Here is a 17,498-nt window from a genome sequence, read left to right as displayed (position 1 = left end):
GCGTTACAAACACCCTCAGAACCAGGTTTTAATTGCAAGGTTTTATGTAAAATATGCAAAACTCTCGAGAACGAGCAACTCCAGCATCCTGCTCGCCCAAGGCAGACAGTGAGGCTCGCACAAGCACCCGCGGGCTCCCCAGGGGAGCGGGCAGAAGTCTCTCCGCTTGGGTAAGCAGAGAAGGCAAGAAGGAGCCTCATGGAGACCGATCTTCTCCATCGCCTCTTCTCCGGCTGCCTTAGAGAAGAGGGTACCTATGCTGGGCTGTGGTGAGGAAGTGTAACAAGGTAAAGTGCTCTGAGGAAAATAGTGTTAATTAACAGCGCTGTGGTGCCAAAACAGCCATTAGCAGTACTCACAGCACCACACAACACTGGAGGCATCTCAGCACTCCTGGTCCCATGAAACAAAGTACCTCCACACAGTACCAACATGGCTGGCAGGCCCAAGCCAGCCCCAGCATCCCTTGGGCCAAGACCCAGAACCAGCCTGGCCACCTCTTGTTCACTTCTTCCTCCGGCTGTGCTGCTTCAGCTCCTCCAGCTCCTTCTCCATGAGGTGGGACTCAGCAGTGGTCTCAGAGAGCTGGAATGCACAGCAAACAACAACAGGAGTGAGTTAAAAGCTCATGAGGCTTTTCCAACTTCACAGCACAACCGAGATTTACAACCACAAGCAAGGTCCTGCAGGAAGGAATTTGTTCCTGTTGAGCAAGGGGGAAGCTGCCCATGTCACACTTCACTAAAATCATCTGGAAAACCTAGAATACAGCTAGCACTTCTGCCAAGTGTTTCAGCCACAAAAGCCATTTTTCAGTTTTAAAACATGTGAAGAGTAAGGGAAGAAAATATTTGTTTAGAGTGACATAAAGGCTGAATCACTTATTAACTGAGAACAGATGTGTGTTCTCTTTCACTGAATGTCTCAACAGATTTGAAGCATGAAAGCTGTGATCTCTGGGTAGGGTTGAATTTCCATTTATTTACTGCAAATTCTTTCATCCACAGTTTTACACATAGGATAGATGTCACACTCCTCATGACAGCAGATGGAAACTTAAATTTTCTGTGACCAGAAACAGTGGCTGTAACTCAGTTTCATAGTTAGGGCAGAGGACAGAGTGGCAAGAAAAAGGTCATATTCTGTGCAGAAAGGGAAACAGGAGACATGGTACCTGCAGGGACTTCTCTCTCCTCAGTCACAGTGTTCACAACAAGCTCTGTGAAGTGGGGGAAACCTTCCCCTCTTTTCACAGAGGGGATCAGGCTTTACTCCCACAGTCACTTTGCCATTACACCTGTGTTGCATGGCAGAGTAAAGCAAAAAGTGGGGTGCAGTGAGAGCAGCCTTCAGGGGACCCAGCACCCTTTGCTCAGGCACCCCCACTGCTTATGGGCAGGCAGGAGTTGGGCAAAGGCTCACCATGTCCAGCAGAATGTCCACTTTCAGCCGAAGTAAGTTGTTTTCTTCCTCTAGCTGCTGGTTTCGTTTGCGCAAGCGCTGCAGTTCCCTGCGATCCCCCAGGAAGCTTCCTGATTCTTGGAGGAAAGGAGGAGGTCAAAATCAGATTGCCAGCCAACCGTGGCTACTTCAGACCAGAGCAAGCTGAACTGTACCCTACCTGAAACCCAGTGGCCATTTTCAAACTTCAGGCTCTGGCCAGCAAGGTTCATTGTGGGGGTGCCGTATTCCAGGCCCAGCTCAACCTCACGGGTGGATCTATCCAGCTGCGGGGAGAAGATCACACTCAGAGTTTTACAGAATTCCAGAGCTAACCCCCCCTCTCCCATTTCTTAGTGACTGGCATTCCAGTGGAAGATGCTGGTCCAAATGGCCTTGGAGCCTGGAAGCCTACTTGGGTCATATACTGCTGCAGTAGAGGACTGGCTCCTCTCACTGCCATCCTTGCATTTTCTCCCACCCACACACTGCACTTGGAGACCATTTGTGAAAAGTTTTCAGTGACACAGTTCTGGACTGCAGGTGAGGTGATGATTCTTCCCTGAGCTATTCCATTTCTAGCTTCATGTATAATCACCAGTGATCAGGAATGGTGCTGCTCTGCAGGAAGAAAGCAGCACAGTTGGAATAATAGAATATTCTGAGTTGAAAAGAACCCACAAGGATCATTGAGTCCAACTTCTGGCCCTGTACAGGACCATCCCCAAGAGCTGCACCATGTGCCTGAGAGTATTGACCCAACACTTCCTGAACTGTCAGGCTTGGTGCTGTCACCATTGCCCTGGGAAGTCTGTTCCAGAGCCCAATCACTCTCTTGGTGAAGAACTTTTTCCTGCCCCAGAAGCAGCTGAGAGCTCTTGTAAGGATTATGGGGCTCACAGCAGGAGCCACCCACTGCTGCCACCAAGGCAGCAGTCCTGCAGCAAACCGCAGGTGCTGGGACTCACCAGGTGCAGGTTGGACAGCGAGGCCCATTTCCTGGGGGGGGTCTTCTTCGGGCTAAAGGAGTTCCCAAAGAGAGGCATCACACACTGCTGGCCAGGCCTATGGCGGGCTCCTGAAGGAGCAGGAGAGATACAAGGGGTCTGAGGTTGCGGGCCAAGAGCAGTGAAGTGACAAGGCGGCCGTTCTCCCCAGGTAGAGCCCCCCAGCTCTCAGGCCAAGATGGCAATTTGGGGGATGGGGGTCCTGGTCACCTCCCCGCCACTGCCACCAGGCAGCACCGGCCCTCCAGGGCCACGTCCCTCACACCTCCCCCGCCACGTGGCCGAGCCGGGGGGGGGCCAGGACGGACGGTGCGAAGTGCCACCCCCACCCCGGCCCTCCCCGCCCCCGGCCGGTATCCCCAGCGCCGCGCGGCCCGGCACCTTGGGGGGCACGGGCCGTACCACCCTACGAGCACGCCAAGGAGCTGGAAGGAGAGCCCCGTGGGGCGCTACTCCCTGCACGGCCACCACCGGGATGCTCCTTTGTTCTGATTTCTCTCCCGACATCTCACTGGGGAAAGCGGCGGGCTCGGGAAGAGCGGAGCCGATGAAGAATGCCCCCCACCCCTCGTCCCCCCCGCGCCGCAGTGGCAGGGTCAGCCCCGCGGTGCGGGGGCGGTTGGGCCGGGCTGTTCCATCGAGGCTCGCCTTAATTCCGGGGGGGCTGCACCTTCTCGTCGGGCACGCCAGCTCCCGGCGCTCCCCGTCCGCCGCCTGCGGGAGCCGCCGCGTGTCCCGGGAGCAGTTTGCGGCCGTGGCGTTGCCGCGGCGACGGGATCGGCGGCTCCGCTCCGCCTCCTGTGGGGAGACGGGGGCGGAGTGCCGGGCAGCGGGCTTGGGGGGTCGGGCAGGCTGCGTCAAACTAGTGACGTGCTGACCGGGCTTTCCTTAACGCCTTCCCTAAAATGCTCGAATCGCCTAGAAGAATTTTTAAATTGTTTTGGGTGGGGATTGTTTGTTTGTTTGGATAAATAAAAAAAGGCCAGTAGGCAAAGAACCCTTCCTTGCTTGGGAACGTGGGAGAAGTGGAGAAGGTCTGGCGTCCTGGACTGCACGGTTCCGGGGATGATGATGGGTGCGGAGCTGGAGAGGGAAGAATCGTAGAGAATCACGGAATCAATTAGATTGGAGGAGATCTCTGAGATCATCAAGTCCTGTCTTTGACTGAACACCACCATGTGAACGTGACCGTGACACTCAGAGCCCTGTCCAGTCTCTCTTCAAACACCTCCAGGGACTGTGACTACACAGCAGCAGCTCCTCACGTGTCTTCCTTTGAAGCAGTCCCAGCATCCTGATTTCCTGTGCACATTGCAAAGTCCTCCCTTTCAGCACATGATGGAATAAATTTAGATTCATTGTGTTACTTGCTGGCTTGTATACCATGGGAGGTGGCAGTGGCAGTTGGTTTGGATATTTTGAATGGATGGCATGGGTATGTAACGCATATCACCAGATCTTTTTTATGTTACAGAGGCAAAATGCCACTCCTAAACTATAAAATAATTCTCCAATATATTAGAATAGCGATCTGAAGTTACTTGTTTCATTGTTAAAAAAGCTTATGTTGAGGACTTCCTGGGGCTTTCCTGAAAATTTTTGGATTAATGAGATACTAACATGCTGACTTTAGTTAAAAAGGAACAATAAAGACAAGGAAAAAGAAAAAAAGAAATAAGCAGGGGGCAGGCAAATAAAAGGAGGAGAAAAGAATCACCAACATTTCAATTTGGTTTGTAGATGTATTAGTACTCCAGGAAAAAAAAAATCTAACAGTCTTTCATTCCCAGAGTGCTTAATTCGAACCCTGCTTTAAGGGAACCAGAAAATTGCTCACTTGGAATGAGAATTGGAAAAATAGCACAGTAAATGCAGTGACTCGAGACAAGAAAAATCTCTGGTGCTGCAGTATCTTTTGGTAGTCCAGTTAACCAATATCTGGTTCTTGCAGGACACATGCTATAAAAACATAAAACGTTTATACTGCCTTCAAACCCAGTATACCAGAGTCTGTAATCTGGAAAGCAGATTTTTGCAATAAGAAAAGTGATTATAATGAGATGTGGGGAGGAAGTCAACATCCTTAAAAGTAGAATAAAAACTCGCTCAGAACAAGGTCTTTGTGAAGTAGTTGGGGCTTTAATCACCATTTAATACCCATACATGTGTGCATAAATTGGGTAAGAAAGATGAAAGGAAGGCCCAGATAAATGAGGGCAAGAACTTTGGAAAAAAAGCTGAGAGCATGTACAATTATAGTTTTGAAATGAGAAAATAAAGACAGCTCACCTGGGTGCCTATAAGAGCCAAAGACCATACAGAATAGTGAGGGACTGAGCTCAGTTTGGTTGGGGTGTTTTTTTTCAGTAATGGTCACCTTCCTAGAAGAAACCTGTATGTTTCACACAGTTGCCGCTTGAGTTCTTGTGCTGGGCAAGGTGAATATTGTAGAAACACACACTGTGATTATTGTAAAACCTGACTGTCTCGTGCATCTGGGGTCTCAGAGTGATTCTCTTACTGCCTCTTTTTGCAGAGTAGAGACTTGGAAAAAGCCAGGCAGCCCATCCCCACTGCCTTGGCATATGAGGTGAATACTTCCTTCTGTGCCTGGTTGCTGTGCCCACGGTGGATAATAGCTGTGTGAATGAATGTCTCACAGTTGGTAGGGCTTGTCCACAAGAGTTCAGAAGGCTTCCTCTGGAGACTAAGAGAACGAGATTCAGTGTCTTGATTTCTGCTGTGATTTGCTTCAGGAATCTTTCTTCTTCTGCATGGTTTGACAAAAATCCATTTCTTGACAGACTCCATTTCCTTGAAAAATGCTGTGGAATTTCCTCACTGCACCAACCTCCCAGGCTATTTTGGCAGCAGCTTTTCATCATTGTCTCTCCATCTGCATGTCAGGTAGATACCAATGGATGGTTGCTGTTTCTAGCATTGTCTCTCAGTATATTGCAAATACATACATATATATGTTTATATATAGTTTGACATATGATTTTCACCTATGTTAAAAGCATTATGGTGTAGTAGTGTGCATCCTTCTGTTCCTGTCACTCTGTGGGGAGAAGAACACCTAAGCACAGAGTCTTTCTCCCAGGACAATAACTACAGAGATCACTTAGGAATTGCAAAAGCCCATTAAATGGTGAAAACCCTCTATCTTACAGTCATTGTGTAAGGAAGCAGCGTATGTTTCCAGGAAGACATCTTTGAGAACACTGGTAGAAGGCTGAGAGATTGACGGGATGAAGATAGGGCTGTAGCACATGGCAATGTGGAAATTTTGGAATAGACCCAAGCTGTTCTTGGTAGCCTAATCTGGAGCATCTTCTTCAGCTTTTTTGGCCCAAAAGTGATAGAGAATCTATAGCTTAGATGTTCTCAGAGCTGCTTTCAACTCCATAGTGTTTCACTTGCTTTTTTTCATATATGCTGTGGGATTATTATTGTTCTCTGTTATATCAATAATTACAGGAAAACCACATTGACTAGTGAATTAAGTAGATTTATTCGAGGCTTACTCTGATGTCAAAGAGAGTATTTATTTTAGTTATTGTATTGAAAGTTGTTACATTGCCTGGTTGTTACCATAGACAAGGCTTTATAAAGCCTGGTGGCTTTATAATGCCATCTATAATGTTATAATGTAACATCTGCTGGGCTAAATGAGACTGACTTTAAAACCTATAAACTAAAACTTTTTTGGCATGTTGAAATTAATTCCCTGCCCAATTAAATTTTTCAGCAGTGGGGTAATTCTTGTTGCCTCAGTGCTGTGCAGATGTCCCTTCTTTTAGAATCCTAGATATTAAATATCTCACCTATATTTTGCTGACAAAGTCGACATTTCATTTTCTCTCTCTGTTTCTTTATTTCATTATAGCTAACTCAAGAGATAAAAGAACAGCCGTTTCACTGCTTTGTAAAGAAATGTTCTTGACTGTCACAGATTCCACCACCAGGAGGCCCTCATTCCAGTGCTAACAGCTAGGCAAAGAAAACACAAGGAGACTGAAAAGAAGTGGAGAAACCCATCCGCACGAGAGTAATCTGAAATTAGTAGTTATCCTATAAATTGAGATTTTCAGAGTATTGTGCAGGCGTCTATTAATTATTGCAAGTATCCTAATATCCAACTATCATGGATGCCATGACGTTTGGAGATAATGGCATGTCTGTCAGAGGTGGTACCTTTCATTGAATAGCTGAGCGATAGCCAGGAAAGTTCATGCCTCTGTCTTCTGGATGGATCTTAGTAACCTAAAAAAAAATTAAAAATGCAATAAACCACAGGTTATATTTCTCATCCCTCATGTGTGCCCTCTATCACTCAACAAATATGCCTTCACCTACTTTGCCTCTGCCTTCTCCCTTTTAGTTATTTACTTATTCACAAGTTCTTAATTCTCTTTCACTTTTCACAGCTGGCTTTTGTAGTATCCTAGAAGTTCTAAATACCTGCACTAACTCTCTTTCTGATTGTTCTATTTTGCTAACTAGACCTTTAAAGAAAGGAGGAAGGAGAAATGTTTTTATCCTTACTTTTTTACCAAATCACATACTTCTTCCCTACTGGCTTTTCAAAGCTGCAGTCATTACTTTGGCTGAAATGTAGACTTTTTTTATTCAAAAGAACACTGTGTACATGATCTCTTGACTAAAAAGTATATAGAGTTGTCATTTTTTTCCCTTAAGCCGTATTTATTTTTTTCTTCACTGCTGAGTCCAGCCTTGTATATCTGCTTTTCTGTGCTTGTTTCCCATGGTCATGTTTCAGTACTGATGAGTCCAAGACACAACTTTGCAATGCAATTTCAGAATGGATGATAGGTGAGAACAGTTTTGCTCCTGTCAGAAAATGCAGCTCCTGCAAGCTATAAGTTACCCTCAGCTGCAAACTGAGTTACTCTCTGTCTTTCAAACTCAGTTTCTGCCCTCCTTCTCTGAATTCACACACACATACAACATGTTTACATTTGTGTACTTTGGCCTCTCTAATATGTACAAACATGGAAAACATGTATTCTCTGCGCTAAGAAGCAGAAAAAGTGTAAATAAAGCCATGCATGAAATATGCAAAGTTCCAAGGCCTCTGAGGAGGTTTTCCAATCATTGCTCACCATTCTGGCCACACTTCTCACTTGAAAGAGTTTACACAAATACGCAGGCAGTTGAGCCACTTACATGCTCTGGAGAGAATCCATTGCTTCCTGACAGAGTTTGCCACAAGGCTTTTTTTGGTGACTAGGAGACCAAATGTTCAGAGAACATGTGCAGCCCACATAGCAGTGAAAAGCTGGTGTTAAGCTTTATTTCACTCTGTTCCTATTACCTGGCTACTCTTTGTTTGCTTCCACATCTGTATTTCATTCTTTTCCTTGTCTTTTACTTTCACAGTCATCTGTTTCCATGGCTCACTTAAGATGTCCTTTCCAGAAAATGATGAAATTTAAGCCTTCTGTCTGTACGTTCCAGATGAGCAGATTCAGGGAAAGGGAATACCAGGGAAAGGGTCTCAAGCATCTCTCTGTATGAGTTTGGCACTGTTGTAACCCTTCACCATGGGCAGCTGCTGGAGACAAGATGTTTGGCCTTTGGACTGTGCTGCTGTGTTGTTTATAAGGGAGAGCAAATCGGGCCTGCACTCTAAATTCACTTTCAAGGTGATTTAATCTCAGACCTCAGAGAAGCCTCAGCTGTGCTTTGCCCATACAAGCTAGCACACTTTTGTATCATGAACTGCATCATGAAATTCTGTAAAGCTCTGTGTGTATAGCATGCTATGAGGGTGGGAGAGAAGTGCTAAGTATTCTTTCCTCTTTCATGTTTTTTCACCATTCCTTCTATACCTTCACTTAGGCACACTACCATCTCCAAGAAGCTACATTAACTTGGACTATTCCCAGTTGGAAACAGAAAAATTCAAGATGAACAAACTGCTGTCACCAAAGGGAGAGTCATAAGAACATTGAGATAAGCATTCTCCCTAGACCCTACTAATCAAAATAAGAATTTAGTATTCAGCCTGGGTTGCCTTTTTTCCCCCTAGGAAGCCTTGATCTCTAGGTCTTACTCTACACTAATTCTTTGTGTTAGAAAGGTATGCTTGTGGATGGCATCTTATCAAATGCAAAAATTGGAAGTAACATGGGCTTTAGATGATGTGGAATCTGCAACAACATGACAATGGACTGTGTAGCCCAGAAAGTCCTTTTGAGTATCTGCTGCCAGCTCATTTGCAGATGACATTGCTTTTCAGGCTTTTGAGGAATGCAGATGATAGCTCACCAACGGTCTGCACTACTCCAGGACGCCAATTTAAAACCCATTCCTACGAGACCTGTGAAATCCAGGTACAGTAGTATGTACAGCAATAAATGTGAGATCTGGTTCATTTTGGTTTCCTGTCCTAATTCTCTGTTGTTCCCTTGGGTAGCAAGGGATGCAAATATGAGACATATTAGGGCCAGGCAGAAGGTGATCTGCGTAGATCAGCAGCTGTCATACAAGTAGCTGCAATGTGCCAACTGTGTTCTGCACCACTAAAGCTCATTGGTTCACAAGGGAAAGCAAACCCTGAAAGTATAAATTTTGAATTTGCATTAAATGCTCAAGCAAAATGAGCCATAATGGAGGGTGCTCTCTCTCTGTATAAACTGAAAATAAAACATAAACTAAGTCTTGGATTCTAAACTTAGGAACTGTGTTTTTAATTCTGCTTTCCTTCCTTCAAGATGAAAAGCAGTTCAGAGAAGTCTGGTAAGACTGGTAGGAATGTAGGATAAAAATATATTCACAAATATGTGCAGCCAGCAAGTGGATGTGTCCCAGAAGCTTAGGCTTTCATTAAAAGTATTCATTGCTCTTAAGGAAACTTTCCTCATCTGACTATCCAGAAGCCACTCTGTCAGTCACAATGGGACCGAAGCCCTTTCTCAGAGGGCAGCTCCAGTGACCCAGCAGGTGCTGTGCTTGACTCCATACACCCTCTACACTCCCACAGTCAGACCAGGTTTCCTTACTGGCTTGAGCTGGGATTTCCCTAAGTAGAGTCTCAGACATCTGGATCCTTAAAATAATTTAACCATGGTGCAACAAAAAAATAGCAGCTTGAGCTGGATGCCTGTCGTGGTTTGAAAGCAAAACGAGTGAGAGGTTCCAAGTCAGAAATATAATTTAATAAGAAAAAAAGGTAAAAAAGTAAAAATAAAATAAATGCAATAACACAAAGGACCACTGACAGAGTCAGAATACAACCTGAGCAGGATAGTGGAAGCAGTCCAGATGAGATGGTCTTCCTGAAGCAGTGATCCTGTAGAAAGGTCTGGTAGCCCTGTTCCTCTGGGAATCCAGTGGGTCAGGGCTACTTGCACTGTCCCACATACCAGCTTATATCCAGGTGAGAATGCTTGGCTCCTCCCCCTGGGCAGAGCATCTCACAATAGGATGAGGAGTTGTGAAGGGGGTCCTTGATGGCCCATTAAACAGAGATAACTCCTGGAGGGAGTTACCTGTGAGTCATGGGCCAGGTGTTGATGGGCCATTAGCAGAAGACACCCCAAAGGCCATTAGCAGAAGACACCCTTGGGAAAACACTAGCCCACCTGGTTTCAACAGTTCATGAAGATGGTGATAGTATAAATACTTTGTGCATATCCTACACTGCAACCCAGGACAGTGCCTTGGAGAAGGGACCCCAAAGAAAGCCCTGGGCTTTTATACCCTCCCAATCTGTGTGTGACAAACTCCTGGCTCTTCCAGCTGAGTCCTTGGTTCCTGCTGTGTCTCAGTGTCAGGTCACCTGGCTGTGCCAGAGGTCCTGTGCTCTCTGTTGTGCAAAGGGTCAGGGCCAGTTCCTGGCCTCTTGCCTGGGGCTCTCACCACCTAGAGCTCAACCTGCAGCTGACAGTGCGGCTGCACACTGAGATCCCTGCACTGAAAGTGTTCCTCAACACCCTTCATCTTGTTATTATAACTGAAAAGTTTGTCAGTTTGGGTTTGTTGGATTTTGAGGGTGGGGGGTGGGTGGCTTGATCAATTTGTCAGATGATATGAAACAGGGGTTGTTTTGTAACCATTCAGAAAGACTTTCTTGAAGTACTTTGCAAATGTCCAATCACCCTAATTTCAATCACATGCCCACAAACACCTTTTGCGCTTCCTCTGCTGTTCAGGGATTCTTATTTATTGCAGGTCATCATTCCCCAGACAACACTCGCTGCCTATATTGTACTTGCTAACCAAGTTCCAAGATAGAGCAGCATTTCCTTTAGAAAAGAAGTAAGGGAAGATCGTGATACAGGAAAAATTATACTTAACTTTGACTTATGCACCAAGTGCTTAAATATTGTAAAGAATGTTGTATTTTTAATGGGAGGGAAGGCATCTCATATTTAGAAACTGGTTCCCAGCTCACACATCTGTGTAATTTGATTCATTTTAGAAATAAAAGCAAATGAAAACCTAAGTCTCTGAAGATTTAAATCTTGTCACTCTGAAAGAAAGGAAAATTGTTTTCATGGGTCACCAGACAGGCTGTTCTCACAATTCATTCATTCATTTACAATTGAAATAATGTGCTACTTCAGTTCCTAGATTAAACAACTGGTAGTGACAACTTCTTGCCAGGGGTCATGTCAGGATGTTAAGACTGGTGTAGAACACAGGAAAGCTTGTAATTGAAATTGGGACAAGAGAGCCAGAGTGCAGTGGGCTTCAAAAAAGGATAATCTGCCAGTAAAAAATGGGGATTGCAGTATCCAAAACAAATGTCCTAATTTGATAGTCACCTAGGCAAGTAGTGACGCTTTGCAAAATGCTCCATAATAAGCATTTATTTTGCAGTCAACGGGAACTGCAGGTGCCCACCACTAAAATTTTACTGCTTAATTATGAGCCCCTGATTTAATTCCTGGTTTGATATCTTGGGACCTGAATAATCTGGATGATGGAGTATAATGCAACAGCATGACTACTATAGCTGGGTAAAGAGTAGCAAATTATTTTGAAATGTCAAATGTTCTTGGACATGTTTTTTGTTAGTGTTTTAGGAAAAAGAAAAAAATGCTTATTTGTCACACAAAAAAGGGAAAAGCTCTAGCACAGGGAGCAAAGAGAGTAAGAGAGAAGGAAAAAAGTGAGGGAAGGATATTTGAGAAAAGCAGTGGGAAGAAAATATGAACAGCAGAAGGAGTGGTAGTGGTAAATGCACTGTCTTAGTTTGAAAAGACAGGAGTCTGTAAAGGAAGGCAAAAGCCTCCTGTGAAGTGGGAAAGGTAAACCCCCTCCCTCCCTCCGAATTACCACAATTTCAAAATAAAAAAAAACAGCTCTCAGGCAAAGGTATGGGAATGGGAATAATAGTTATTTACTAGAAAAAACTAAAATAGAAAAAAAAAAAAACAACAAATGTAATTAGTACAAACAAAACTACTGATACAGTCAGAAAACCTGACACCCTGAGGAGTCAGGGTGTTGGTAAAAGTCCAGTTGGATGGTGGCTGTGCCTCCTGCAGTGGCAGATGAAATGCTGCTGAAGCAGAGATCCTGTAGAAGGGTATAGTTCTCTGTGAAGGTCTGGTGATAGAGTAGATGGGCCTGGTCCTCCTCTGGGAATCCAGCAGGGAAGAAGCTGCTTCTCTGGGAATCCAGCGAAGATGGCTGCTCCTCTGGGGAATCCAGTGAAGAAAACTGGGGCCGATGGCTTAGACCAAGCTTATTTTATGCAGGTAGGAATGCTTGGTTCCTCCTTCTGGGTGGAGCATCTCACAATGGGATGATGTACCTTATCAGTCATGCAGTGAGTCACTTAATGGCCCATTAGCAGGAGACATCTCCCCGGAGGGAGACATTGTTCTTGGAAGAGATAAGATAACTGCCCCCCACCTCCAACAGATGGCAAATAGAATACATTCTTTATCTCACAAATCCAGGACATTATCCACCCCTTATTCTATTTCCATCTGCATCACAATGAAATCTTACACCCATTTCTCACTTAAGACTAGGTTTCCTTGTGGTACACAACGGGTTTCTCCATCTTTCTGCATTACCCACCAAGTATAACCAGGTCCTTGAGCAAAAACAATCCCACGGATGGGTTTGTCTTTGCCTGAGGTGGGATTAATCCAAACAGTTTTTCCTAAAATACCTTTCATATGTACCACAGGGACTTTATCTCCATCTACTGTGTGCACGGGTTCAGACTGGGCAGGACCAGCTCGATTGATGGACCCTCGGGTGTTGACCATCCAGGTTGCTTTTGCCAGGTTCATTTCCCAGTTTCTAAAAGTTCCACCACCAAGTGCCTTCAGGGTGGTCTTAAGGAGTCCGTTGCACCGTTCAACTTTGCCGGCAGCTGGAGCATGATAGGGAATATGATATATCCATTCGATACCATGTTCTCTGGCCCAGGTGTTGATAAGGCCGTTCTTGAAATGGGTTCCGTTGTCCGACTCTATTCTCTCAGGGGTGCCATGTCTCCACAGGACTTGCTTTTCCAGGCCTAAGATGGTGTTCCGGGCGGTGGCATGAGGCACAGGGTAGGTCTCCAGCCATCCAGTGGTGGCTTCCACCATGGTCAGCACGTAGCGCTTGCCTTGGCGTGTCTGGGGCAGTGTGATGTAGTCTATCTGCCAGGCCTCCCCATACTTGTACTTGGACCACCGTCCACCATACCATAGGGGCTTCACCCGCTTGGCCTGTTTGATGGCAGCACACGTCTCACAGTCATGGATAACCTGAGAAATGCTGTCCGTGGTTAGGTCCACCCCTCGGTCTCGTGCCCACTTGTAGGTGGCATCTCTGCCCTGATGACCTGACGCATCATGGGCCCATCGAGCCAGGAACAACTCCCCCTTATGGTGCCAATCTAGGTCTATCTTTGACACCTCTATTCTTGCTGCCTGATCTACTTGCTCGTTGTTTCGGTGCTCCTCATCAGCCCGACTTTTGGGGACATGGGCATCTACATGACGGACTTTCACTGTTAGTTTCTCCACCCGAGAGGCAATGTCTTTCCATATATCAGCAGCCCAGATGGGTTTTCCTCTGCGCTGCCAGTTGGCCTTTCTCCACCTTCCCAGCCACCCCCACAGAGCATTGGCTACCATCCACGAATCGGTGTAAAGGTAGAGCCTTGGCCACTTCTCCCTTTCAGCAATGTCCAGGGCCAGCTGAACAGCCTTGAGCTCAGCGAGTTGGCTCGATCCACCTTCTCCTTCGGTAGCCTGTGCAACCTGTCGTGTGGGGCTCCATACGGCTGCTTTCCACTTTCGGTTTATCCCTACGATGCGACAAGAACCGTCAGTGAAAAGAGCGTAGCATGTTTCCTCTGCTGGTAGTTGGTTATATGGTGGCGCTTCTTCAGCCCTTGTCACTTGTTCCTGTTCCTCATCATCAGTGAGACCGAAGTTTTCACCTTCCAGCCAGTTCGTAATTATCTCCAAAATCCCAGGGCGATTCGGATTTCCAATACGGGCACGCTGGGTGATAAGGGCAATCCATTTGCTCCATGTAGCATCAGTGGCATGGTGGGTAGTGGGAACCTTTCCTTTGAACATCCAGCCCAGCACCGGGAGTCGGGGTGCCAGGAGGAGTTGTGCTTCCGTGCCAATCACCTCCGAGGCGGCTTGAACTCCTTCATAGGCAGCCAAGATTTCTTTCTCTGTTGGGGTGTAGTTGGCTTCGGACCCTCTGTAACCTCGGCTCCAGAATCCCAAGGGTCGGCCTCGAGTCTCACCAGGCACCTTCTGCCAAAGGCTCCAGGACAAGCCATTGTTCCCGGCTGCAGAGTAGAGCACGTTCTTCACCTCTGGTCCCGTCCTGACTGGGCCAAGGGCTACCGCATGAGCAATCTCCTGCTTGATCTGGGTGAAGGCTTGCTGCTGTTCAGGGCCCCAGTGGAAATCGTTCTTCTTGCGGGTAACCAGGTAGAGAGGGCTCACAATCTGGCTATACTCGGGAATGTGCATTCTCCAAAATCCTATGGCACCCAGGAAAGCTTGTGTTTCCTTTTTGCTGGTCGGTGGAGACATCGCCGTGATCTTGTTGATGACCTCAGTGGGAATCTGGCGGCGTCCATCTTGCCATTTCACTCCAAGGAACTGGATCTCTCGGGCAGGTCCTTTGACTTTGCTCTTCTTAATGGCGAAACCGGCTTTCAGGAGAATCTGGATGATTTTTTCTCCTTTCTCAAACACCTCTGCCACTGTGCTCCCCCACACAATGATGTCATCGATGTATTGCAGGTGTTCTGGAGCCTCACCCTTTTCCAGTGCAGTCTGGATCAGTCCATGGCAGATGGTGGGGCTGTGTTTCCACCCCTGGGGCAGTCGGTTCCAGGTGTACTGCACACCTCTCCACGTGAAAGCAAACTGAGGCCTGCATTCTGCTGCCAGAGGAATGGAGAAAAACGCGTTAGCAATGTCAATAGTGGCATACCACTTTGCTGCTTTGGACTCCAGCTCATACTGGAGTTCCAGCATGTCCGGCACGGCAGCGCTCAGCGGTGGAGTCACTTCATTCAAGCCACGGTAGTCCACAGTCAATCTCCATTCTCTGTCGGATTTGCGCACAGGCCAGATGGGGCTGTTGAAGGGTGAGTGAGTTTTGCTGACCACCCCTTGGCTCTCCAGCTCACGAATCATCCGGTGGATGGGGATCACAGCATCTCGATCTGTCCGATATTGCCGGCGGTGCACTGTCGAGGTCGCAATTGGCACACGTTGCTCTTCCACCCTCAGGAGTCCTACTGCAGACGGGTTCTCTGATAATCCAGGCAAGGTGTTCAACTGCTTAATGTTCTCTGCCTCTACAGCAGCTATTCCAAAAGCCCACCTGAGTCCCTTTGGGTCTTTGTAATAGCCGTTCCGGAGAAAGTCTATGCCTAGAATACATGGAGCGTCTGGGCCGGTCACAATAGAATGTTTCTTCCACTCCTTCCCGGTCAGGCTCACCTCGGCCTCCACCAGGGTCAGTTGCTGAGATCCCCCTGTCACACCAGCAATGGAAACAGCCTCTGCCCCCACCTGTCCCGATGGTATTAAAGTACACTGCGCACCAGTATCAACTAAAGCATCATATTTTTGTGGCTCTGATGTGCCAGGCCATCGGATCCACACTGTCCAGAAGATCCGGTTTTCCCGTGCCTCTCCCTGGCTAGAGACAGGGCACCTCTAACACTGGTTATTATTCCCTTCCTGGGCATACATACTAGAGGTTCCTTCAAGGGGATCTGACACATCATACCCGGCAGCTCGGTCATGGGAGGTCGAGGCTACCTTCACCTTGGTGGAAGTTCCTCGGTTAGAGTTTCCCTCTTTGAGCTGACGCACCCGTGCTGCCAGGACAGAAGTGGGTTTCCCATCCCACCTACCCATGTCTTCCCCATGGTCACGCAGGAAGAACCACAAATTGGCCCTTGGGGTGTACCCTCTGTCTCTAGCTGGGGAATGTTGGGCACTGAATTTGGGGCCTGTAACTCGCACAGGGGCTGCATTAACTTTCTTCATCTCCTCCCTCATCTCCCTCATCTCCTCTTTGAACTCCTTAATCACAGCTGAGATATGAGCCTGCATTGGGCCATTGATCATGCTCTCATAATTCCTCAGCTTGTTGGCAACAGAACCCACGGTCTCTCGGTTAGTATCTGCATCAATTGTTGCAATAAAAGTGGTGTATTGAGATGGCCCAAGGTTTGCTAGGCTCCACAGCATTTGCCCTGTGCACCTGACTTTGTCGGGGTCATTGTCATGCTGTCCATCCCTCCCGAAGAGTACCTCCAATATTGCTACTTCCCTCAGCTGTTGGATCCCTTCCTCAAGGGTCTTCCAGCGCATCCTATGGTGGTGCTCCTGCATTCTTTCCCTGTGGACAAACCTCTCTCTGACACTCATTAAAAGCCGCTCCCAGAGAGAAAGAGACCCTGGCTCCCTTACAAAAATCTGATTCATACCTGAGTCCTGGGTCAAGGGTCCCAAGTTCCTTGCCTCACCACCATCCAGCTGCACGCCTGTACCCATAAGATCCCAGACCCGGAGTAACCAGGTAGTATAAGCCTCACGTCCCCGTCGCACAATGTCTTTGTGCAGGTTACGGAGACTTTCGTACCTCAGGGACTCGGTGATGATTGCAACCTCTGGCTCCCCTGTGGGTTGTGAGGTTCCTCCATTCCTATCCTTATCTGGGTGCTCAGCTTTCATCTTAGACCTCCTTGTTTCTACCGGGGCAACTGCTGCTGGCTGTGACTGCCTTTGTGGTTCGGCTGGACCCTGGACAGTTGTAACACCTGTGGGTTCCACTGCTGTACTATTTGGCTGTCCCTCTTGAAGGCAAAGTGAGGGTTTCTCAATAGCTGGGGAAATGCACTCCTTCAGCATCTGACTCATCTCATGTATCTCCTTAACCAGAACCCCCATCCAATCTGGGTGGTTCATTTCTGAGACAGACTGTGGGGCAGGGTCAGGCTCTGGAACAGCAGCATCTCTAGTCTCTGGGGCAGGTGTCAGGGTAGTTCTCCATGTTAATCTTCCCTTATCTCTGAGTGCTAAATATAACAGGCATATCAACAACACCACCCATTGTATGACATCATTAGCATTCAGAGTGGATCTTAACCCTTCAAAAACTGGTGGAGCAGACCCAAAAAGATGGTTAAAAGGTTGGGAGAAAATCTCCCCTGGTGTCATTTCTTCACAATAGGTACCATTATTAAGGTAACCCCAAAAACACACAGTTAGTGTATGATAGCTCTGAATCCATGTACCTGCCTTCCAGAGGAAGTTAAAGATCCATGAATTCCTCACCTTATTGACCCATAAGCCAAACTGGATAACAGCCACAGTAGCCTTAGTTATAGGACCCATATCTAGATAAGGGCCTGCAAATGGGAGAAATACAGCCACGATCACGTGCCACCCAAACCAAGGTAAGCTAGACCACATGGTGACACTCAAAGATGTTTCTATATCAGTTCACACAATTAGATTACTTAAGAACTATTATTCCCTTTTTCCTTTCAATGCCCTCGAGCCCCACGTTGGGCGC

General features: G+C 47.0%; 1 protein-coding gene across 2 annotated transcripts; it reads right to left on the bottom strand.

Moving 5' to 3' along the window:
- Positions 1 to 26: 26 nt before the first annotated feature.
- Positions 27 to 3,185, bottom strand: CBY1 (chibby 1, beta catenin antagonist). Of its 2 annotated transcripts, XR_014589780.1 has the most exons (6): positions 3,096 to 3,185; positions 2,409 to 2,518; positions 1,622 to 1,727; positions 1,423 to 1,538; positions 416 to 585; positions 27 to 264 (listed from the first exon to the last, which is right to left on the bottom strand). XR_014589780.1 is itself a non-coding variant. In XM_083858773.1 (5 exons), exons 2-5 carry the CDS (start codon positions 2,484 to 2,486, stop codon positions 505 to 507), a joined length of 381 nt encoding a protein of 126 aa, XP_083714899.1. In that variant the 5' UTR covers positions 2,487 to 2,518; positions 3,096 to 3,185; the 3' UTR covers positions 27 to 504. The 2 variants fall into 2 exon arrangements, 1 of the variants encoding a protein (XP_083714899.1); XM_083858773.1 differs by having other exon boundaries at positions 27 to 585.
- Between the last annotated feature and the right edge of the window lie 14,313 nt (positions 3,186 to 17,498).

Source organism: Zosterops lateralis, assembly GCF_965231275.1.
Source record: "Zosterops lateralis genome assembly, chromosome: 4".
Classification (NCBI taxonomy): Eukaryota; Metazoa; Chordata; class Aves; order Passeriformes; family Zosteropidae; genus Zosterops; species Zosterops lateralis.
This window is presented reverse-complemented; position numbering and strand designations above follow the sequence as displayed.